Below are 25362 nucleotides of genomic sequence, written 5' to 3' on the forward strand. Positions count from 1 at the left end.
TTCTTAGCTTATTACATGCATGCCATACGTAAACTTCATATTTCTAACTTACCTGTGCTAGCACATCAACAGATTTGCAAAAATTGTTATAATAAAATATTTATTTTCCGTTTACACTCGACAAAATAGAAAAACACTGACAATGAAAACGACAACTTTTGAAAACTCAAACTCGCCTAACTGCTCACTTAGGCCACTTTTCTGCTACATGTTATGTAAATCCAGTGTGCCGGCCCTAAGAGCGCCATCTAGTGAATATTAGAGAAAGGTCAATTGGGCCACTTTTAATTTGTAAATAATAATACGGTATCTACGAATACGGGCCTACCTGAAATATGTAATTTTTTCACTTGGGCCACTTGATTTTGAATATAATATAGCGCTTTTATTTTAAAATAAACTACTTAATAACTTCTTAAAAAGAAAACACGTCAATTTACATATAAAGAGGAACGTTTAATTTCATATTTGACAAAGTTTTATCAATCACCTACAGCTAACCTCATTTTTTTTTGGAAGTCAATTTAACTGGACAAATTTATATAGACCTCCTCGAAAAGACAATTTGTCCTACAATCGTCCAATCTTTGGAAAACCAAGTGGATAAAAACAGTTCAAACTTTGGACAGTTCGAGAGTGGCTTAATGAACAGTTTCTAGAGATGTGAATTGACAGGCGTGGTGCAATTAAATGGCTCGGACGGTCGCCAGACTTAATACCACTAGATTTTTGCCTCTTGGGGGCTTTTAATGTCAAATTACTTGTCGGATAAACACTTGCCAATGTGTGAACTGATTAAATTGTTTATTTTTTAAACAAACAACTTTTTACACCCTTACTGTTTGTAAGTCTATAAACTTATGTTATTTTACTAATTGTTAGAACTGTTCAATAAAATATTTCAAAAAGATGAGTTTTACAAGGTGCTAACTGACAGTTAAAACGATGTTTTGAAGTTCTACCCAAATTAGTGTTACTTTGAAAATAATATACCAATTTTTCCGATTTATTATTATGAATTTTATTATGGATTATTACTTATGGTAACTTTGGCATTCAATTTTTGAATTGGTTGACTACAGATACCATTACACCTTTATTATTGTAAGTTATTGTAAGTGCGCGAAATAGTGATCCTTTTTAAGTCTCCTTTTTTTTTTAATTCACTTGTAAAATCTTCTTGATCTCTTCCACTTATGCCTTGATGCAAAAGTACCATAAAAGGTTTTACCAAATTTTTTTTCCCCATGGAACGAAGATCTCTTTATATGCTTAAAATATTTTAATAAATGAGACTTTTTTAAAGATATCTAATCTGTATTCAAGCTACTAAATAAACACAAATAATTCACTAATTATCCTTATAAATGTATATTATTCAAATGTAGAGTATAAAGACTATGAATTTCATTAGCAAAAGCAAAAGATGTGATGCATTTCTGTAACTTATTAACTGTTTGCAAAAAACTAACATTTTTCAATTTTCATTACTTAGTCCTATATATTATTATTATAATGTAAATTAGTAAGATTTCTAAAACACGGTAAACACTGGACTATTAGTATTTTTTCTAAATAGTTTCAGTCTTTTTCATGGAGAGTATCATAAAGATCTTTTAATTTTTGGGGAATTTTCTTAGTAACACTGCCTAAAATTATATCAAATAATTCCTGGCCAAGCAATTAAAGGTTCCTCAACTACCTGTAAAAGAAGAATTCTTAATGCCATGAAGTGCCGAGTGCTTAAATTCTAAATGCCTCCAACCGGATTGCCAGGTATCGTCTGTTAAAACTCCATCATCCTCTAAAGCAGATTTTTCTATGTCTGGGATTGCCTAAAACATACTTACCATCGTTTTTTTTTTTTTTTTATTTTTTAGAGAGGTTAAAAAAATCTGCTAACAGACACCCCGGGCCGGCCCGGGGTAGTGTGGGGTTGAGGCCTTTTCCGACCCCGACCCACTAAAAACCATTCCTCTAAGTCAAAAATTCAGGGTAAAAGCACACTGGTTACATGCTTTGTCAATTTTATTCAGGGAAGCACACTGATACATGCTTGGTCAATTTTTCAAGGGAAAAAATAGCACACTGATACATGATTTGTCAATTTTTCAAGGGAAAAATAGCACACTGATACATGCTTGGTCAATTTTTCAAGGGAAAAATAGCACACTGATACATGCTTGGTCAATTTTTCAAGGGAAAAATAGCACACTGATACATGCTTGGTCAATTTTTCAAGGGAAAAATAGCACACTGATACATGCTTGGTCAATTTTTCAAGGGGAAAAAATAGCACACTGATACATGATTTGTCAATTTTTCAAGGGAAAAATAGCACACTGATACATGCTTGGTCAATTTTTCAAGGGGAAAAAATAGCACACTGATACATGATTTGTCAATTTTTCAAGGGAAAAATAGCACACTGATACATGCTTGGTCAATTTTTCAAGGGAAAAATAGCACACTGATACATGCTTGGTCAATTTTTCAAGGGGAAAAAATAGCACACTGATACATGATTTGTCAATTTTTCAAGGGAAAAATAGCACACTGATACATGCTTGGTCAATTTTTCAAGGGAAAAATAGCACACTGATACATGCTTGGTCAATTTTTCAAGGGGAAAATAGCACACTGTTACATGCTTGGTCAATTTTTCAAGGGGAAAATAGCACACTGTTACATGCTTGGTCAATTTTTCAAGGGAAAAATAGCACACTGATACATGCTTGGTCAATTTTTCAAGGGGAAAATAGCACACTGTTACATGCTTGGTCAATTTTTCAAGGGAAAAATAGCACACTGTTACATGCTTGGTCAATTTTTCAAGGGAAAAATAGCACACTGATACATGCTTGGTCAATTTTTCAAGGGAAAAATAGCACACTGATACATGCTTGGTCAATTTTTCAAGGGGAAAATAGCACACTGTTACATGCTTGGTCAATTTTTCAAGGGAAAAATAGCACACTGATACATGCTTGGTCAATTTTTCAAGGGAAAAATAGCACACTGATACATGCTTGGTCAATTTTTCAAGGGGAAAATAGCACACTGTTACATGCTTGGTCAATTTTTCAAGGGAAAAATAGCACACTGTTACATGCTTGGTCAATTTTTCAAGGGAAAAATAGCACACTGATACATGCTTGGTCAATTTTTCAAGGGAAAAATAGCACACTGATACATGCTTGGTCAATTTTTCAAGGGGAAAATAGCACACTGTTACATGCTTGGTCAATTTTTCAAGGGAAAAATAGCACACTGATACATGCTTGGTCAATTTTTCAAGGGAAAAATAGCACACTGATACATGCTTGGTCAATTTTTCAAGGGGAAAAAATAGCACACTGATACATGATTTGTCAATTTTTCAAGGGAAAAATAGCACACTGATACATGCTTGGTCAATTTTTCAAGGGAAAAATAGCACACTGATACATGCTTGGTCAATTTTTCAAGGGGAAAAAATAGCACACTGATACATGATTTGTCAATTTTTCAAGGGAAAAATAGCACACTGATACATGCTTGGTCAATTTTTCAAGGGGAAAAAATAGCACACTGATACATGATTTGTCAATTTTTCAAGGGAAAAATAGCACACTGATACATGCTTGGTCAATTTTTCAAGGGAAAAATAGCACACTGATACATGCTTGGTCAATTTTTCAAGGGGAAAATAGCACACTGTTACATGCTTGGTCAATTTTTCAAGGGAAAAATAGCACACTGATACATGCTTGGTCAATTTTTCAAGGGAAAAATAGCACACTGATACATGCTTGGTCAATTTTTCAAGGGGAAAATAGCACACTGTTACATGCTTGGTCAATTTTTCAAGGGAAAAATAGCACACTGTTACATGCTTGGTCAATTTTTCAAGGGAAAAATAGCACACTGATACATGCTTGGTCAATTTTTCAAGGGAAAAATAGCACACTGATACATGCTTGGTCAATTTTTCAAGGGGAAAATAGCACACTGTTACATGCTTGGTCAATTTTTCAAGGGAAAAATAGCACACTGATACATGCTTGGTCAATTTTTCAAGGGAAAAATAGCACACTGATACATGCTTGGTCAATTTTTCAAGGGGAAAAAATAGCACACTGATACATGATTTGTCAATTTTTCAAGGGAAAAATAGCACACTGATACATGCTTGGTCAATTTTTCAAGGGAAAAATAGCACACTGATACATGCTTGGTCAATTTTTCAAGGGGAAAAAATAGCACACTGATACATGATTTGTCAATTTTTCAAGGGAAAAATAGCACACTGATACATGCTTGGTCAATTTTTCAAGGGGAAAAAATAGCACACTGATACATGATTTGTCAATTTTTCAAGGGAAAAATAGCACACTGATACATGCTTGGTCAATTTTTCAAGGGGAAAAAATAGCACACTGATACATGATTTGTCAATTTTTCAAGGGAAAAATAGCACACTGATACATGCTTGGTCAATTTTTCAAGGGAAAAATAGCACACTGATACATGCTTGGTCAATTTTTCAAGGGAAAAAATAGCACACTGATACATGATTTGTCAATTTTTCAAGGGAAAAATAGCACACTGATACATGCTTGGTCAATTTTTCAAGGGAAAAATAGCACACTGTTACATGCTTGGTCAATTTTTCAAGGGAAAAATAGCACACTGATACATGCTTGGTCAATTTTTCAAGGGAAAAATAGCACACTGATACATGCTTGGTCAATTTTTCAAGGGGAAAATAGCACACTGTTACATGCTTGGTCAATTTTTCAAGGGAAAAATAGCACACTGATACATGCTTGGTCAATTTTTCAAGGGAAAAATAGCACACTGATACATGCTTGGTCAATTTTTCAAGGGGAAAAAATAGCACACTGATACATGATTTGTCAATTTTTCAAGGGAAAAATAGCACACTGATACATGCTTGGTCAATTTTTCAAGGGAAAAATAGCACACTGATACATGCTTGGTCAATTTTTCAAGGGGAAAAAATAGCACACTGATACATGATTTGTCAATTTTTCAAGGGAAAAATAGCACACTGATACATGCTTGGTCAATTTTTCAAGGGGAAAAAATAGCACACTGATACATGATTTGTCAATTTTTCAAGGGAAAAATAGCACACTGATACATGCTTGGTCAATTTTTCAAGGGGAAAAAATAGCACACTGATACATGATTTGTCAATTTTTCAAGGGAAAAATAGCACACTGATACATGCTTGGTCAATTTTTCAAGGGAAAAATAGCACACTGATACATGCTTGGTCAATTTTTCAAGGGAAAAAATAGCACACTGATACATGATTTGTCAATTTTTCAAGGGAAAAATAGCACACTGATACATGCTTGGTCAATTTTTCAAGGGAAAAATAGCACACTGATACATGCTTGGTCAATTTTTCAAGGGAAAAATAGCACACTGATACATGCTTGGTCAATTTTTCAAGGGAAAAAATAGCACACTGATACATGATTTGTCAATTTTTCAAGGGAAAAATAGCACACTGATACATGCTTGGTCAATTTTTCAAGGGAAAAATAGCACACTGATACATGCTTGGTCAATTTTTCAAGGGAAAAATAGCACACTGATACATGCTTGGTCAATTTTTCAAGGGAAAAAATAGCACACTGATACATGCTTGGTCAATTTTTCAAGGGAAAAATAGCACACTGATACATGCTTGGTCAATTTTTCAAGGGGAAAAAATAGCACACTGATACATGATTTGTCAATTTTTCAAGGGAAAAATAGCACACTGATACATGCTTGGTCAATTTTTCAAGGGAAAAATAGCACACTGATACATGCTTGGTCAATTTTTCAAGGGGAAAAAATAGCACACTGATACATGATTTGTCAATTTTTCAAGGGAAAAATAGCACACTGATACATGCTTGGTCAATTTTTCAAGGGGAAAAAATAGCACACTGATACATGATTTGTCAATTTTTCAAGGGAAAAATAGCACACTGATACATGCTTGGTCAATTTTTCAAGGGAAAAATAGCACACTGATACATGCTTGGTCAATTTTTCAAGGGGAAAAAATAGCACACTGATACATGATTTGTCAATTTTTCAAGGGAAAAATAGCACACTGATACATGCTTGGTCAATTTTTCAAGGGGAAAAAATAGCACACTGATACATGATTTGTCAATTTTTCAAGGGAAAAATAGCACACTGATACATGCTTGGTCAATTTTTCAAGGGAAAAATAGCACACTGATACATGCTTGGTCAATTTTTCAAGGGGAAAAAATAGCACGATACATGATTTGTCAATTTTTCAAGGGAAAAATAGCACACTGATACATGCTTGGTCAATTTTTCAAGGGAAAAATAGCACACTGTTACATGCTTGGTCAATTTTTCAAGGGAAAAATAGCACACTGTTACATGCTTGGTCAATTTTTCAAGGGAAAAATAGCACACTGATACATGCTTGGTCAATTTTTCAAGGGAAAAATAGCACACTGATACATGCTTGGTCAATTTTTCAAGGGGAAAATAGCACACTGTTACATGCTTGGTCAATTTTTCAAGGGAAAAATAGCACACTGATACATGCTTGGTCAATTTTTCAAGGGGAAAAAATAGCACACTGATACATGATTTGTCAATTTTTCAAGGGAAAAATAGCACACTGATACATGCTTGGTCAATTTTTCAAGGGGAAAAAATAGCACACTGATACATGATTTGTCAATTTTTCAAGGGAAAAATAGCACACTGATACATGCTTGGTCAATTTTTCAAGGGAAAAATAGCACACTGATACATGCTTGGTCAATTTTTCAAGGGGAAAAAATAGCACACTGATACATGATTTGTCAATTTTTCAAGGGAAAAATAGCACACTGATACATGCTTGGTCAATTTTTCAAGGGAAAAATAGCACACTGATACATGCTTGGTCAATTTTTCAAGGGGAAAAAATAGCACACTGATACATGATTTGTCAATTTTTCAAGGGAAAAATAGCACACTGATACATGCTTGGTCAATTTTTCAAGGGGAAAAAATAGCACACTGATACATGATTTGTCAATTTTTCAAGGGAAAAATAGCACACTGATACATGCTTGGTCAATTTTTCAAGGGAAAAATAGCACACTGATACATGCTTGGTCAATTTTTCAAGGGGAAAAAATAGCACACTGATACATGATTTGTCAATTTTTCAAGGGAAAAATAGCACACTGATACATGCTTGGTCAATTTTTCAAGGGGAAAAAATAGCACACTGATACATGATTTGTCAATTTTTCAAGGGAAAAATAGCACACTGATACATGCTTGGTCAATTTTTCAAGGGAAAAATAGCACACTGATACATGCTTGGTCAATTTTTCAAGGGAAAAATAGCACACTGTTACATGCTTGGTCAATTTTTCAAGGGAAAAATAGCACACTGTTACATGCTTGGTCAATTTTTCAAGGGAAAAATAGCACACTGATACATGATTTGTCAATTTTATTCAGGAAAGCACACTGATACATGCTTGGTCAATTTTTCAAGGGAAAAGTAGCACACTGATACATGCTTTGTCAATTTTTCAAGGGAAAAAATAGCACGCTGATACATGATTTGTCAATTTTTCAAGGAAATAATAGCACACTGGTTACATGCTTTGTCAATATTATTAGTTAAGTCGAGTCAAGTCACGTCAAGGTATAATTTTTTTTAATAAGATAAATAAACCGAAAAATTACCTCTTAAAATCTAAAAAGGACGCTTTAAAATTACAAAAATTAACGTTTGAGACGAAATTGATACATCACAAATGTCTTTCCTGCTTATCTACGATTGGATATTAATTTATTTAGATACCATTTAATTAAAGTTATAAAAACCCCTGTTTCAAATTATATTATCAAGAGAAAGCAATTTTTTAAATAAGGAAATTTAACGCATAAATTTCCTATAGAAATCCCCCAAGATTTTAATAAATTCTAAATCCCCTTTTTGATAAAATTAGTTTGAAGTGCAAATTTAGCGAATAAATTTGCCAATAACTATTTTGTTTGTTGTTTTTTTAGAACCCCTCATAATAATGTTTGACTATCATGATCTTTATGTTAGATTTACTTAATAAGAGAGATAAACTTTAATAAAGAGGAAATTTAACGCATAAATTTCCTGTATAGAAAACCCCCCAAGATTTTAATAAATTCTAAATCCCCTTTTTGATAAAATTAGTTTAAACTGCAAATTTAGCGAATAAATTTGCCAATAAGTATTTTGTTTGCTGTTTTTTTAGAACCCCTCATAATAATGTTTGACTATCATAATCTTTATTAGATTTACCTAATAAGAGAGATAAATTTTAGTAAAGAGGAAATTTAACGCATAAATTTCCTGTATAGAAAACCCCTTCAAGATTTTAATAAATTCTAAGTCCCCTTTTTATAAGATTAGTTTGAAGTGCAAATTTAGCGAATAAATTTGCCAATTAATATTTAGTTTATTTAGAACCCCTCATAAAAATGTTTGACTATCATGATCTTTATCAGATTTATCTAATAAGAGAGATTAATTTTAATAAAGAGGAAATTTAACGCATAAATTTCCTGTATAGAAAACCCCTTCAAGATTTTAATAAATTCTAAGTCCCCTTTTCATAATATTAGTTCGAAGTGCAAATTTAGCGAATAAATTTGCCAATTAATATTTAGTTTATTTAGAACCCCTCATAAAAATGTTTGACTATCATGATCTTTATCAGATTTATCTAATAAGAGAGATTAATTTTAATAAAGAGGAAATTTAACGCATAAATTTCCTATATAGGAAACCCCTTAAGATTTTAATAAATTCTAAATCCCCTTTAAAGAATTAATTTAAAGTGCAAATTTAGCGAATAAATTTGCCAATAACTATTTTGTTTGTCGTTTTTTTAGAACCCCTCATAATAATGTTTGACTTTCATGATCTTTATGTTAGATTTACTTAATAAGAGAGATAAATTTTAATAAAGAGGAAATTAACGAATAAATTTCCCATGTTCCTTCAAAAGTGTCGAAACATAACATCATAAAAGAAAAAAAGGGATGAAAGCACCAGGTCGAGGGTTTTGGCAGCAAGCCCCTTGTTACAGAGCAATTACAACGTACCGGAGTACCTAAACGAGGGCTCAACACCCCTTAAGTCTTTTTAGTTACACCGAGTCCAAGGTGTATACCCCGGATTTGAATAAAATTGCCACGAGTACCGTGGATATTTACCAAATACAAACGGAATATTCATCAGACATGGGTGAACGTATGAGGTTATGCTTCTGTTTTGTTTAAGTGTGAATTTAACCGAATAAATTCACCGGAATATTTTGAAAAGTGAATAAGAGCATTTTTATTTATTTGTTGATCCCCTTATTAGTTTTGTTTAAATGCGAATTTAGCGAATAAATTCACATGAAACTTTTAAGAAAAAAAATTATTATTATTATTAACGTTTTTTAAAGAAATTGTAAAAGGTGGAAATTTAACGAATAAATTTCCCTAAGTCTTCAGAAAAATATTAGAATTTATTAAAATCCGTATTTGTATTATAACCCCTTAGTGATTTTATGTATATGTGAATTTAGCGAATAAATTCACCGGAATATTTTAAAAAGTGAATGTGAGAATTTTTATTTATATGTTGATCCCCTTATTAGTTTTATTTAAATGTGAATTTAACGAATAAATTCACATGAAACTTTTAAGAAAAAAATTGATTATTATTATTAAAGTTTTTTAAAGAAAATGTTTTACTATTGTAAAAAGTGGAAATTTAACGAAAAGTTTTCAGAAAAATAATTAGAATTTATTAAAATCTGTATTTTTATTATAACCCCTTAGTGATTTCGTGTAAATGTGAATTTAGCGAATAAATTCACATAATTTTTATTTCTTCGTGCAAACCAAGGCGAAACCAATATCCAATCGTAAATAAACACTAACAAGAACTATCCAGAATTGGATAAGCATTAATAAAAATAAAATAGTAATTCACATCTTAAAATTTTAATCGATTTTATTGATACTAGAATTGTTTTGTTCTTTAAATGTGAATTTAGCGAATAAATCCACAAGAAACTTTTGAGACAAAAATGTTTGACTCTTTTAAAAGGTAGAAATTTAGCGAATAAATTTCCATTATTCACAAGTTAGTTTTCAGAAAATTTTGAAACAATATTGGAATTTATGAAAAACCATACTTGTATTCAAAAATTGCTACTAATAAAATACGAATTTTCGCTTCTGAGTTAAGCATCCATAATTCCAAATAAATTGCATGCAATTGTAAAAAAAATCAGTACTTACCTTCTACTCCAACTTAACAGGAACCACACACTCACAAAACACTGACACTGCACCACTAAATCACAAATGTATTTCCTGCTTATCTACGATTGGATATTAATTTATTTAGATACCATTTAATTTAAGTTATAAAAACCCCTGTTTTAATTATATTATCAAGAGAAAGCAATTTAAATAAGGAAATTTAACGCATAAATTTCCTATAGAAAACCCCTTAAGATTTTAATAATGTCTAAATTCCCTTTTTGATAAAATTAGTTCGAAGTGCAAATTTAGCGAATAAATTTGCCAATAACTATTTTGTTTGCTGTTTTTTTAGAACCCCTCAAAATAATGTTTGGCTATCATGATCTTTATGTCAGATTTACTTAATAAGAGAGACAAATTTTAATAAAGAGGAAATTTAACGCATAATTTTCCTATATAGGAAACCCCCCAAGATTTTAATAAATTCTAAATTCCCTTTTTGATAAAATTAGTTTAAAGTGCAAATTTAGCGAATAAATTTGCCAATAACTATTTTGTTTGCTGTTTTTTTAAAACCCCTCACAATAATGTTTGACTATCATAATCTTTATTAGATTTACCTAATAAGAGAGATAAATTTTAATAAAGAGGAAATTTAACGCATAAATTTCCTGTATAGAAAACCCCTTCAAGATTTTAATAAATCCTAAAGCCCCTTTTTATAAAATTAGTTTAAAGTGCAAATTTAGCGAATAAATTTGCCAATAAATGTTTTGTTTGCTGTTTTTTTAGAACCCCTCATAAAAATGTTTGACTATCATGATCTTTATCAGATTTACCTAATAAGAGAGATAAATTTTAATAATGAGGAAATTTAACGCATAAATTTCCTATATAGGAAACCCCCCAAAATGTTCATAAATTCTAAAGCCCCTTATATGAGAATTTTTATTTATACGTTGATCCCCTTATTAGTTTTATTTAAATGCGAATTTAGCGAATAAATTCACGTAATTTTATTTCTTCGTGCAAACTAAGGCGAATCCAATATCCAATCGTAAATAAACACTAACAAGAATTATCCAGAATTGGCTAAATATAGCCACATAATCAAATTATACCATATAATTGCATTCATAAAAATAAAATAGTAATTTAAATTTAAAACGTTAAAATTTCAGTTGCTCTTTTTATTACTAGAATTGTTTTGTTCTTTAAACGTGAATTTAGCGAATAAATTCACAAAAATCTTTGACTCTTTTAAAAGGTAGAAATTTAACGAATAAATTTCCATAAAACAAGTTAGTTTCCAGAAATGAAAAACCGTACATGTATTACGACCTATTAGTCGTTACATGTTAATGTGAATTTAGCGAATAAATCCACAATAAATTTATTATTAAAAATTATATTTCTATTGTCATGTAAAGTTAGCGAATAACTTTACTCAAGAATTGCTACTTCCGAGTTAAGCATTCATAATTCAAAATAAATTGCATGCAATTGTAAAAAAAATCAGTACTTACCTTTCAGTACTCCAACTTTACAGGAACCACACACTCACTGTACCACTATAGGAACCACAAAGGAAACACTTTATTCCAACCTACTTCTTTCTATGCCGGAACAAGACTGACTGAAGTACCTTTCAAGTGAAGCGAAATTTTCGCCGGTCCGAGTACCCCCCCACCCCCGAAACACTCCACGTTGTCAGTAGAGGGGATGCGCGCGTCTTTACTTTCACTTTTCGTGCGTATTATAAGTCCAGACTTCTTAGTCCAGTAAAATTAAAAATTAAATTCGAATACACGATGTTTTAACTCAGTTTAATAAACTACCATCCCGAGATGCTAAATCCGAGTTTTCCAACTGCCTGTCGCCCACATTTTAGTTGGAAAACTCGGATTTAGTATATCGGGACAAAGGTTTACTGGACTGCATCAAAAATGGCCTGTCCGAATTATTTGGTATCATTTTATATCTAAAGTTACTGGACTACTGGCGTACTACTATGAGGAAGACTCGGATTAAGGGGGCTCCAGGGTTTGTATTTTTCATGTCTTTCGGATTTTTAGGACTATTTTTCTATTTTCCAGGGAGTTGAAGTTATTTTTCATCTTATATGATATTTTGATGATCCTTTATCTAGTTGAAGCTATTTTTCCTGTTTACTGGTCTTTTCTTCAGTCTTCCAGGCATTTGAACTGCCTGGAAAATAGAAAAATAGTCCTAAAAATCCGAATGACATGAAAAATAATTAAAAATTACTTGAAATATGGAAGAATGCAAAAGGGGTTCTCACAAGACCCGAGATATTTGAGAAATAACCTCCACTGCATGTGAGATGTATGACTCTGATAATGACCTGAGATAACGACCTCAAGTGCCTGGAAGAAAGAAGAATAGTCCTAAGAGTCTAAAAACCATGATGAAACATTTCTTCAAGTACCTGTCAGATCTTAACAAATGACTTCAAATACCTGGAAGTACACAAAAGGGGTCTTGTGAAGATGAAAAATAACTTCAACTGTCTGTAAATATTTAAAAAATGCCTCTGAAAGTCTGAAAGTAATCAGTCAAAAACGCCGCCTTGTGTACCTAAAAATTGCGTCAATAGCAAATGGAAAAACGCCTGCTAGAGCTCATAGAATGGCCTCATCAAGATCAATTGGTTGTCTGAAGTATTACAGTAAAATCATCACACAGTCAAACGCCTTGGCACACTCCTAAAACGACAGTCATCTTATGTAAGCGTTCTAAGATGTCCCACGCAATAATTCACATATTTATAATAGAAAAATGAGTTTGCTCTTACAGGGGATTTTTCGTTAATCTAAATTGATAAAATCGCGATTTCTTTACGGGTCAAAGAGACCCATCTACAAGCAATTGCTAATCAAATTAATAACGTAACAAGCGTGGCCTGCACGATCTCCTCGTTTTAAAATCATTAGACTTTTTCTTCGGGGTTTACCTAAAATAATTAGTTTATACTACTCCAATTGAAAATGTTAAAGAGTTAGGAAATAGGCAAGTTGCGCAACAATTCGAAACAATCAATGGTTTGTTAGGGTAGGTGCTTGCATCGAAGTTGGAGGGCAACACTTTCAACAACTTTTATAACCTCTACTCCTATTTTGTGTCATGTTAATCACTTTTCCCTTTTGCCAAAACCTTAAGAATTAAATTCGTTGTTTTCATTGTTGTATTTAAAAACTCAAAATGTAATGAGGCGGCGCCCTCTACCAGCGACATCAAAACTATCAAAAAATTTAAATTTAACACTTTAGAGAACCTAGTGCTCATACTTAATTTTATATGGTTATTCACTTCTAAATTATTTATAAAAATTGTAAATGAAATTAGAATTTCAACGCCCTGTATCTTCGCAGTGAAGCATTTTCGGACCTAGGTTTATGACAGTTTTTTTTTGATATTTTGACCCAAGGAATACGCCCTTTAATTTTCGTGTAATATTAATGGCCCACCCTGTATACTTGGAGACACATCACACTATGATAATCCATCAATATCAGCAATCAAATTGGCAACATCTGCAGATTTGTGAGATTCGTTACAAAAAACGCAAGTGACATTTTCACTATTGCGTATGCTTATAATAGATATTGAACGCACTTATCGCATGCCAATTAAAAATCAAATACTATCACTAGACTCGTATATTCGCGAACTGTAAATAGTTAAATTTTCATCTTTGTATTAGTAAATTTAACTATCTAAAAAACGCCAGAAACTACGTAGCATAAAATGTACGGACATGAATATGGAATTTAACTATTTAGTGAATAAAACCTGAAGTTTTTTAATAAAACAATTGTATTTTGCAGGGCCTTTGAATTTCTCTGCCGTCTTTACCGAGACCCTAGGATGCCGTCGTTCCAGAGGTCATTTTTTCTACTGTCGCAGCGGCCACCGTTCCTACCCTACATCGGACACCTCATCGCGAAATTACTCGATAAAGTTCCGGAGTATAAAATCAGAACCTTCGGTCCCTCTAGGCAGCTAAGCTTTTGTAAGCAATATTTAAGACACAACAGATCAATGAGTTACTTATTTTATTGGGTATTACGTCACTTATAGCAAAAATCAATTTAGAAATTACTATGTCACACTCAAAAATTGAAAAGAAGAAGGAAATAAACTTATTCGCGTATTTAAAAGAAATATGAACTCAAATCTATAATGATACCGTTGGATATACTTAATTTAGTTTAAGTTCAATAAATTCAAAATACAATAATTTAATTTTTTCCTCCTATTTCAGGCAAATTTTGAAACTTGGCAACACTGTCAAAAAAAACTTTAAAAATATTGATGAAGTTCTGTGAAAACCGCACATTGTTGTCATTTTTCGTTCTCGACTTATAAGCAGTTAAAATGTGTCTGTATAGATTTGAGTTCATATTTCTATTAAAAACGCGAATAAGTCTATTTTCTTCTTCTTTTCAATTTTTGAGCGTGTGATTAAACTGCGTAATTTCTAAACTGATTTTTGCTATAAGTGACGTAATACCCAATAAAACAAGTAACTCATTATGAATTCGTCACAACAATACGGATTTTACTTACAACAGTTCAAATTGTACGTAAGTATGTTTTTAGGTACGACCAAATCGTTTAGGTCTTGCAGCACATTAAAAAGCCGAAAAGTAGAGCCGCAGCTCAATTTATTTTCGAAGATATTCAGCGCTTTTGTCAACCCTACGGCCCATGCCGGGGATGGCGATAGGGCAAAGGCAAAACCTCAGAAAACCAAGAAGAAAACGAGTAAAACCCCAAAATTTCGGGGGTTATACGAGTACTTTAAACCTCTAAGTCGAATCGAAGATAACCGAAAGGCGGCTCTGCAAGAGGTGACGGAAATGTTGGAAAAATGTCAATTAGGGGCGCTGAATTATACTTTTACCGGTAACGACGTAGCTAGGAACTATTTGCTTAAAGCCAGACACCGAGAGGAAGAAGAGAACTTTTTTATATCGCTCGGTTTGGAATCGTCCCGATTTAGTAATAATAATGCAAGTGCTAATAAAAATGACTAAGTATAAAAAGGGTCTTATTATCTTTTAGGGGTAAGAGAGAAAAACTAAGAACTGTAGAATTGAACTCTATTTATTAGCATAAAAAAAAATAACGTTTTTTCCCTTTAAGCTTACATATGCGTTAAAAGAAACAACGACAACAAAATAAATAAGGTAGGAAAGGGTAATAAAGCCCACATTTTAAAATCATTGGGGTTAATGTATCGAATTTGCCTTGTCTTTACGTCAGATTAAATCCAACTGCCAAAGAGCAAAAGCACTATAGTGTGTGTATATTTTTTAAATAATATGTACTTTAATGGTGCTATTCATTCTAATACTTGCGAATTATTTTAAATTAGATAAAAAAAAAACGTCTGTCATAAAGTGATTTTTACTGGGGGACTTTAATATAAAGTTTCTACAGCCATCAACTGAGGAGTGTTTATTCAAAAAAGGACATGTCCACATTTTATAATTTTGAGAAAAACGAAAAAAACATTTCAGAATGAGACCTTTAGAGCTAAAATATTAAATTCAATAAATTATAATTCTTTGATTCCCTAAAAGCATATTTCCAAAAGATGTTTTGAATACTTCTTTTTTTTTTAAGAGAAAAATCAAAAATAATTTTGGACATGTCTTGTTTTGAATGAACTAAATGTTTATGTCCCATTTTGTTTGAACTTTAAATTATTAATTTAGGTTTTTACGTGTTTACAAAGTATAAATAAATTTTAGGCACTGTTTTTATTCATAAACTTTTATTTAAATGAAAAATACAACATATTTTTTCAAATATGTATGTCATTGTCAGGTTCTAAGCAGTCGCACTCTTCTGCTTCATTTTCACCTTCTTCAGCTGCTGCGTCCTCGGTTGCACATTCTTCAACAATTTTTAAAAACAAATTTAACTCGGGTATAGTTTGCCACTTTAGTTCTTCATTATTAAATTGTTTTTCAAGAAGCGTCTTCATATTAAGTTTTTTATCGTTTGAAACTGAATTTTCTAATTTTTTTCCTTTTAGTTTTGTGATTCTTCCCGTCTGTGTTTTTTTCAACAAGGTCCTGTAAGAATTCGACATGTCCTCGTATCTAAAAAATGAAGATCCTGATCCAGATCCTTTTATTGTAAATTGGTTGTTTCTTAATGGAAACTTCTTGATTGAAATCTTTTTAAAATCTTTTCTTGATTCTAAGATTTGTCATTAACTTTGCTTTGTTTTCACGTTTTTGTTTTCTGGCATTTTTCAAATTTAGGCAAGTCCCACAGACATCGGATGCCGGCGACGAAAACCCAATGTTAAATTCAAAATAGAAAATTCTTTTAAACATTGATTTTGTCACATGGAAATTGGTATGTTTATCGTTGAACATTTTCCATAGCTTGTTCAAGTTTAGTTCACAAGACAGGTAAACACTTACTGCGGTTGTAATGGCTTTCAGTGGCTGGCAAATTATTTAAAAAATCACGAATTTTTTGCTTCTTGTCCAAATTTTTGTTGCCATAACGGTCACCACACCCCGATTCTCTTTAGGAACGTTTCCGTCTTGTACGGTTTTTATTAAAGTCTGTATTCGGTTCTTTGAAACACTAAAGGCTAAAGCAAAAACTGCCTACAAACGGGCACCATCAAAAATTGCTCTCCTTGTCGAATTCGAAAGAAATAAGAAGCAATCATACTTTGGCCTTTCTTTTTGCTTCGTTTACACCATCCCTAGGTCTCTTCCTTTTCGGCGGACAAACAGACAGAAGACGACATCATTTCTGATCTTGTAATATTTTATTTGGTGCCTGGAAAAACTTTTGTCTTGCTCTCAAAATATCAGATTTTTTCACTAAGGCACATTTCAAGGAATTGGTGTTATGTTCACACGGTCTTACAAAATTTCTTAACGTAGGATATGGATCAGAATACCTAGAACAAAAGAAAAAGATAGGTACGCACAATCGATGCGGTAGCACGATCTACGTTATAATGCACGTACGAGTAAGAAACAAAATATTACCTCTATCGTTTTAAAATATCCACTTTTGGAACTTAAGGCTTCCTTTTTCTACTGCCAACATTAATATTTCCCACTCTCCATATTAACTACCGAAACTTTTCAAAACGCCCACAACAAACTTAAAATTTTTTAAAACGCCGATAAACAAACGCCACACGGCTAAAAACTACAGCGAAACAATTAAACAACTAAAGCAAACAACGATTAAAAGTTGGTGTAATTGAATGGTCATAACGGAAATAGCAGAAAGCGGGCACAAAATGGACATGTCTGATTTTGGATAAAATCGGTGTTTGCCCATAAGAAATAATAGTGGACTTGTCCGATTTTAAATAAAACAGATTTAACTTTCATGTGAGGCGGACATGTCTAGTTTTGATCGAACACAACACCTTCATATGGGAATTTAACGGGGAAATGTATTTTTTTTAAACGATTTGAAGGGGTTAGTCGATAGGAATGATAGAAAAATCAGTATAAAACGTATTTTTAACTTTTGTGGATATGTCCCTTTTTGAAATAACACCTCTCAAGTGTATTAAATAAATTTATTCAGTTACTCAATGCATTTATTTTTATGCAAAATATTCCAAAACCCACTCGATATTGTTTTCATAATAATTCAAATACTCTTTTAGATCTAATCAATACTAGCAAGGATTTAAAAGTTATTAATAATGACTCAATTCACATTTCTGCAATTTTACAAATCAAAATTAATACAAATGAATCTAGTATATCAAATTTTGAAATTATGATAATGTTAATCGCCTTGAGTTTGAATAGGCCGCCATTAAACTACCGTGGAATTCTATATGTCTATCCAATAGTATTAATAATAAACTTGACGCTTTTTATGCAAACATTAAGTACTTAATTGACAAATTTGCGCCAGTTCAGCTTAAAAAAAATCAATTTTTGCCTTGGATCACTGATAATATAAAATTATTAATTAAATAAAATATTTAAAACATAAAATGCTGCCATAATACCTGAAAAAAACTCATATTTTAGAAACCTATCAACAAAGACCCGTAAAATCTTTTGGTTCACTGTCAAGAAGTTAAATCTTTTACATAACACAGATTCTGAAATAACTCATAATTTGGCTGACTGAATTGCTTAATAAATATTTTGCAAGTTGTAGCAATTTGACTGATAGATACTACACCAAGGGAGCAGACTTTGAATTACAATAATAATACTTTCTAATAGTTTATCCAATAAACTCTATTAGTACTGGCTCTGATTTAATTTTATGTTCGCCATTTTTCCTTAGACCCCTGTTGAATATCATGAATTCCTGCATAATACAAAATAACTTGACTGAAATTTGGAAAAATGCTTTTATTAAACTTTTACTCAGAATATCTAAAATTTTGGAAAAACATATTTATAGTAAGATAATTCAGTTTTGTAATAAAAATAATATAATTCCTGATTGTCAATCCGGATTTAGAGAACGATTAGTACTACATATTATCTAATTAACTTAGTTAATGATAAAATAAATAAATAACTGGTTTGTACTTTCTTGATTTCAGCAAAGCGTTTGATACTATTAGCCGCCCTGCGTTGCTTGCTAAACTTCACTATTATGGTTTTTCAAATACTTCTATTTCTTTTTTAAGAAATCATATCTCAGTAATGACTGTGTGAAAACGGGACAACATCTTTACATTTCAAAATCTAACTATATTCTAATTAAAACTGGAGTTCCATAAGGGTCTATTCTCGGGACTTAAAATTTTTGTAATTTTTAGATTTTGAGTATTTTCTAAAATTGTTAATAACTTTTTTACTATTAGAGATAGAAACATGAAACAAAAACTGGTATATACACCCAGATCCAGAGTACATTTTTGACTAGAACTAATTTTTTTGAGAATTCAATAGTTTTTCAGCAAAATGAAAATTTCACATTTTTGTTATTTTTAGGTTTTTGGGTATTTTACAAAAGTGTTAATAACTTTTTCACTATTAGAGATAGAAACATGAATCGAAAACTGGTATATACACCCATATGAATAGAACATTTCCGATTAGAATTTAAAAAATGGAGAAACCAACAGTCTTCGCGAAAAATGAAAATGTAATTTTTAAGATTTGATTATTTTCCAAAATTCTTAATAACTTTCATATATTTATTTCTTCATGTCTTATTCAACCCTTAATAAATAAGCAAAATATTCTTCTTAAATGGGCCTTATTACCCTGTCCTACCTTAATAACAATACTGCTTTGACCCTTAAATTATGCCACAACATTTTAAAGAATTTCTAAATCACAATGTCGGATTTCCGGGTGTTTTTTCTAAAATCAAATACATAACAATAAGCCAAAATCGAGAGTAGTGAATTTAAACTGAAACACTCACCCTAAGTTTCATTTCTATCCGATCTATTTCGCCTCCCATCGAATCGACTATATTTTCCCCGTGTTTAAGCATGAACTCCTCAAACTGATCGATATTTTCCAGTTTCTTTACCTCCTAAAAATTAAATCAACCTTAATGAAGTTTGCATTAAAAAAAACCCTTTGGAACGTACCTCAAGCAACTCGTTAAGATCCTGTTTATCCAAATAGGACCTCGTTAGTTCCCTACCATCAAAATCTAACTCGGCTTTGTATCTGACTAGATAATTACCCATGTCTATACCTTTCACGTCATGAATCGCTCTAATCATCACGTCTTTTTCTAATTCCGCATTAATTCGTTCTAGGTTTTCTTCTGGTATTGACCTTTATACACAACAAATATCAATAAAATGCCAATAAATTCGGTTTTAGAGCAACTGTAAGGTTGCAATTATGAAGTGATATACACAGAAAGTTATATGTTAACCAGTAGTTTTCTTGCACACCCAGTATTTCTGTTAATTACTTAATTTTAAGTCACTAAAAGACATAAGAAATTAATTCGATATTATTTTGGATTGGAATACAATGAGGTACTTCTAAGTGCTAAACCTAACTTCAAGTGACTCAAAAAAAAAAGGGAAAAATAAATCTAAAAGCCTGGAAAATATAAAAATTATTTAACATTGGAATTAAATAAATTTTGGGTGTCTTTGACTTATAACTCGTGTTTTAATGAACCGAAATACTTCATTTTTTCGTAAGAATAATACTGGGACATTTTTTAACGTCTCTACGAAATTTCATTCAAATCCCATTATTAATAAATTGTTTATTCCAGTTTTTGTAGGTGGCGTCCCAGTACAGCAATACTTGAAAAAATGTTTTTAAGTTCACTGGCTTATAACACGCGTTTTAGTGCTTTGCTTTACTTGATTTTGGTCTTAAATTAATATTAGAACCTTTTTTAACATTTCCACGAAATTTCATTCAAATCCCTTTAATAATAAATTTTTTATTCCAGTTTTTGTAGGTGGCGTCCCAGTATAGCAAAACCTGAAAAATTGTTTTAGGTTCACTGGCCTATAATACGCGTTTTAGTGCTCCGATTTACTTGATTTTGGTCTTAAATTGATACTGGAACCTTTCTTAACATTTCCATCAAATTTCATTCAAATCCCTTTAATAATAATTTTTTTATTCCAGTTTTTGTAGGTGGCGTCCCAGTATAGCAATACTTGGAAAAATGTTTTAAGTTTAATGGCCTATAACACGCGTTTTAGTACTCCGATTTACTTGATTTTGGTCTTAAATTAATACTGGAACCTTTTTTAACATTTCCACGAAATTTCATTCAAATCCCTTTAATAATAATTTCTTTATTCAAGTTTTTGTAGGTGGCGTCCCAGTATAGCAGAACTAGAAAAATTGCTTTAGATTCACTGGCCTATAATACGCGTTTTAGTGCTCCGATTTACTTGATTTTGGTCTTAAATTAATATTAGAACCTTTTTTAACATTTACACGAAATTTCATTCAAATCCCTTTAATAATAAATGTTTTATTCAAGTTTTTGTAGATGGCGTCCCAGTATAGCAATACTTGGAAAAATCTTTTAAGTTCAATGGCCTATAACACGCGTTTTAGTGCTTTGATTTACTTGATTTTGGTCTTAAATTAATACTGGAACCTTTTTTAACATTTACCACGAAATTTCATTCAAATCCCTTTAATAATAAATGTTTTATTCAAGTTTTTGTAGATGGCGTCCCAGTATAGCAATACTTGAAAAAATGTTTTTAAGTTCAATGCCTATAACATGCGTTTTAGTGCTCCGATTTACTTGATTTTGGTCTTAAATTGATACTGGAACATTTCTTAACATTTCCATCAAATTTCATTCAAATCCCTTTAATAATAATTTCTTTATTCAAGTTTTTGTAGGTGGCGTCCCAGTATAGCAGAACTAAAAAAATTGCTTTAGATTCACTGGCCTATAATACGCGTTTTAGTGCTCCGATTTACTTGATTTTGGTCTTAAATTGATACTGGAACCTTTCTTAACATTTCCATTAAATTTCATTCAAATCCCTTTAATAATAAATGTTTTATTCAAGTTTTTGTAGATAGCCTCCCAGTATAGCAATACTTGGAAAAATGTTTTAAGTTCAATGGCCTATAACACGCGTTTTAGTGCTCCGATTTACTTGATTTTGGTCTTAAATTGATACTGGAACCTTTCTTAACATTTCCATCAAATTTCATTTAAATCCCTTTAATAATAATTTTTTTATTCCAGTTTTTGTATGTGGCGTCCCAGTATAGCAATACTTGAAAAAATGTTTTTAAGTTCAATGGCCTATAACACGCGTTTTAGTGCTCCGATTTACTTGATTTTGGTCTTAAATTGATACTGGAACCTTTCTTAACATTTCCATCAAATTTCATTCAAATCCCTCTAATAATAAATGTTTTATTCAAGTTTTTGTAGATAGCCTCTCAGTATAACAATATTTGGAAAAATGTTTTAAGTTCAATGTTCTATAACACGCGTTTTAGTGCTCCGATTTACTTGATTTTGGTCTTAAATTGATACTGGAACCTTTCTTAACATTTCCATCAAATTTCATTCAAATCCCTTTAATAATAAATGTTTTATTCAAGTTTTTGTAGATAGCCTCCCAGTATATCAATACTTGGAAAAATATTTTAAGTTCAATGGCTTATAACACGCGTTTTAGTGCTCCGATTTACTTGATTTTGGTCTTAAATTAATACTGTAACCTTTCTTAACATTTCCATCAAATTTCATTCAAATCCCTTTAATAATAAATGTTTTATTCAAGTTTTTGTAGATGGCGTCCCAGTATAACAATACTTGGAAAAATGTTTTAAGTTCAATGGCCTATAACACGCGTTTTAATGCTCCGATTTACTTCATTTTGATCTTAAAATAATACTGGGATCTTCCTTTAACATTTCCATAAAATTTTATTGAAATCCCTATATTAAATTTTTTATACAAGTTTTTGTAGGTGACCTCCCACTAAAGCAGAACTTGAAAAATTGTTGATTTTGGTCTTAAATTACCACTGGGACTTTCCTTAACATTTCCACGGAATTTCACCATCATTTTTCGGTGCAAGAATAATCTCTTACCTGCCAACCAAAGCGGCTACATTAGTATAAATAATAAACGAAGCGACAGATCCCAAAATACATCCAACTAAGAGTGAACCCAAGGCATCCGGTATAGGACTGTTGGTCATCGATGAGATTCCCATACAACCAGCGGCCACTATAACACCAACAACTGCAGCAAAATCTTCTAGAAGAACCACATTTACGCTCGGGTCTTGTCCCCTAAATACTAAAAAAAAATTCCTAAAATAACTCAATCACAAATAAAATAATTCCCTACTTACTGTAATCCTTTACTGACATATTAATTTCACTGGCACCTTTTCTGATCGAATTAAACGCTACTAGCCAGGTAGCACCTTCGGACACCAAAGACCCACCCAATATGAAATAAGCCTAAAAACAACATGAAATAATGAAGCGTTAAATTTAATTGAAACTCAACAAACCCAAAAGAAATCCTCCATGGGTTGAGGGTGTAACAGTCCAGAGATCCCATGGTAAAAAGACAATCCGGTTCCAACACAAAAAATCCCCACGCCAGATATTAATGAAGCCACATATTTCATGTTTGTGTAACCATAAGGATGATAAGAATCTGCAATCTAATCCAACAACATTGTTATGGCATACAAAAATGGTTTTCCAACTAATACCTGAATAGATTTATGAATTCCATAAGCCAAAATTAACTGATTAATAGTGTCTGCTAAAGAGTGTATACACTCTGAGAACATACTGTGAGATCCTGTATACAGCCAGGCAAAGAGTTTAAACAAACAGTTTGTGCCATTACTAAAAACTAATAATTGAAAAAAATATGTTTCTTTAAAAGTAAATAGTTACATGACAATTGCCGTAAGGACCACTCTGCCAGATCTACCCATCAGGCCTGAATCCTCTTCGACCACATCAGCTGATTTACCTAGTTCTCTTCTATAATCTCTTAGTCTTCTTTTAACAGTAAATATATCTGAAATGTATGTAATAAAGCTGTATGTCATTTATTTAAAATGTGAACAGGGTTATTAAATAAAAGCCTATTGAAATAAAGGTGGGATTTTTCAACTACATATATCTTATAAAGGACACAATGGATCTGAGATTTAATAAATTAGAGCTTACTTTGCTGATACTTCTTCCTTTCGATGTCCCTTTTAATGAGTTCCTTCTGTAAATTCTCCTTTGAGCCCCACACCTCTAAAGCTTTAGCTTCTACGTCTTTCCTCCAGTAAACTGTGATAGGTGGTTCGGCCTCATAGGGTGATCTCCTTTTAGTTTTTGGGAGGGTTTCCAAGTCCGAAGGCTTTAAAAGGAAATCAGACATGGCCCTTACAGGTGTTATAAAATTTCTTTCTAGAGATTGAGCGGAGAGGTCCACCTTTTTTCTTTTTTTCAGTTGTACTTTAGCTGAGAAAAATGACAACATAGAAACACATGATTTTGTATGGAAATCTTATATTAATGGGTTCCATGATATATAAATAAATAAGATTTGTTACTTGGTACTACACTAGGCTAAATAAATTACATAGAAAATGTGATTTAATATATCTTACCTGCCTGTTCTTTTCCATCCTCCTTCTTCTCAGACACAACACTCCCAATAAGTTTCTCCTTCAGTTTTGTTGTTATTGTCGTCTTTTCTATTAGCGGTTTTGATTTTTCTAGGCTTTGCTCCTTAATATTTTTGGCAGCTTCATTGCCTGCCTTGTTAATACTAATAGTATCATCACTCACAACTTTCAAATGTGGTGCTAAAACTTTTAAAACAGCCATTGAACTATCGTCTTTTTCATTCGTCTCTGTTTTGGTTTTATTTATTAAGTTTGGGCTAGTTTTGGAGTCTTTGGTTGCACAGAATCTGTTTGAGGGATAGCACTTGGTTTTGAGTTCATGTTTATTTAAGACGGATGGTTCGCAAGGCTTGTTAAGGCATGATAGCTGACAAATGGCAATTTCTAAAACAAGGTTTTATGTACAAATGAACTGCCTAACAAACGTACTATATGTAAACTTACCAAGCTTTTTTGATATTTTAATAGATGACCTAATAAACAGCAGTCTATTGAGTGTCAAACTACCTTGGGCGAGCATTCCAAGTTAGTTTAGTTTTAATAGTTTAAAAAAATGCTTGTAACCGTTTACTAACTAATCATTACCCCCGAGACAATTATGATTATTTTTGGTGCTGATAAATATTATGAAATTTGTCCCTGGTTTTTCTAATCCTCTCAAAATTCCCTTTTTTTTTCGATTACCTATTTGATTTTGACCTGACTTTAATCGGACATCGGACAGCTGATTGGATTAGACATCAAAATATTTATTTATTTTTTTATATTTGACAACTGTCAAATTTGACAAACGTCGAGTATGTTAAACAAAAAAGGTAAGTGGGGAGGCATGTAGACAGCATATTATACTGCGGTATTGCCATGAACAAAACCAATGAAATAAGAAGCTTCTCTGTGGCTTTTTATTTATTACAATGAAAATTTTAAATAGCCCAGCTTAG

At 31.9% G+C, this 25362-nt stretch overlaps 2 protein-coding genes across 5 annotated transcripts in view; one reads left to right on the forward strand and one right to left on the reverse strand.

Annotated features, from left to right (window-relative positions):
* Positions 1-15365, forward strand: part of LOC126744714 (uncharacterized) — a 39942-nt gene extending 24577 nt beyond the window's left edge. For all 4 annotated transcript variants that reach the window (XM_050452248.1, XM_050452249.1, XM_050452251.1 and 1 more), the window contains 2 exons: positions 14145-14329; positions 14920-15365. In XM_050452248.1, coding sequence (XP_050308205.1) covers positions 14145-14329; positions 14920-15356 — 622 coding nt within the window. In that variant the 3' untranslated portion in view covers positions 15357-15365. The remainder of the gene's footprint in view (positions 1-14144; positions 14330-14919) is intronic.
* A 45-nt stretch (positions 15366-15410) lies between these two features.
* On the reverse strand, positions 15411-25166 carry LOC126744716 (zinc transporter 9). Its single transcript, XM_050452255.1, has 11 exons — positions 24866-25166; positions 24404-24805; positions 23970-24254; positions 23691-23817; positions 23501-23639; positions 23294-23449; positions 23129-23240; positions 22863-23073; positions 19895-20087; positions 19723-19836; positions 15411-19658 (listed from the first exon to the last, which is right to left on the reverse strand). Exons 1-11 carry the CDS (start codon positions 24939-24941, stop codon positions 19614-19616), a joined length of 1860 nt encoding a protein of 619 aa, XP_050308212.1. The 5' UTR covers positions 24942-25166; the 3' UTR covers positions 15411-19613.
* Between the last annotated feature and the right edge of the window lie 196 nt (positions 25167-25362).

This window comes from Anthonomus grandis, chromosome 14, assembly GCF_022605725.1.
Source record: "Anthonomus grandis grandis chromosome 14, icAntGran1.3, whole genome shotgun sequence".
Lineage (NCBI taxonomy): Eukaryota > Metazoa > Arthropoda > Insecta > Coleoptera > Curculionidae > Anthonomus > Anthonomus grandis.

What these genes read in the sequence shown, in the direction of transcription:
- LOC126744716 (XM_050452255.1), bottom strand. Translation starts at nt 24,941, where the DNA reads ATGCTCGCCCAAGGTAGTTTGACACTCAATAGACTGCTGTTTATTAGG. An exon ending in TAAAATATCAAAAAAGCTTG is followed by an intron (nt 24,806 to 24,865) that starts GTAAGTTTACAT and finishes ACCTTGTTTTAG; the next exon opens with AAATTGCCATTTGTCAGCTA. An exon ending in CCATGGAGGATTTCTTTTGG is followed by an intron (nt 23,241 to 23,293) that starts GTTTGTTGAGTT and finishes TGTTGTTTTTAG; the next exon opens with GCTTATTTCATATTGGGTGG.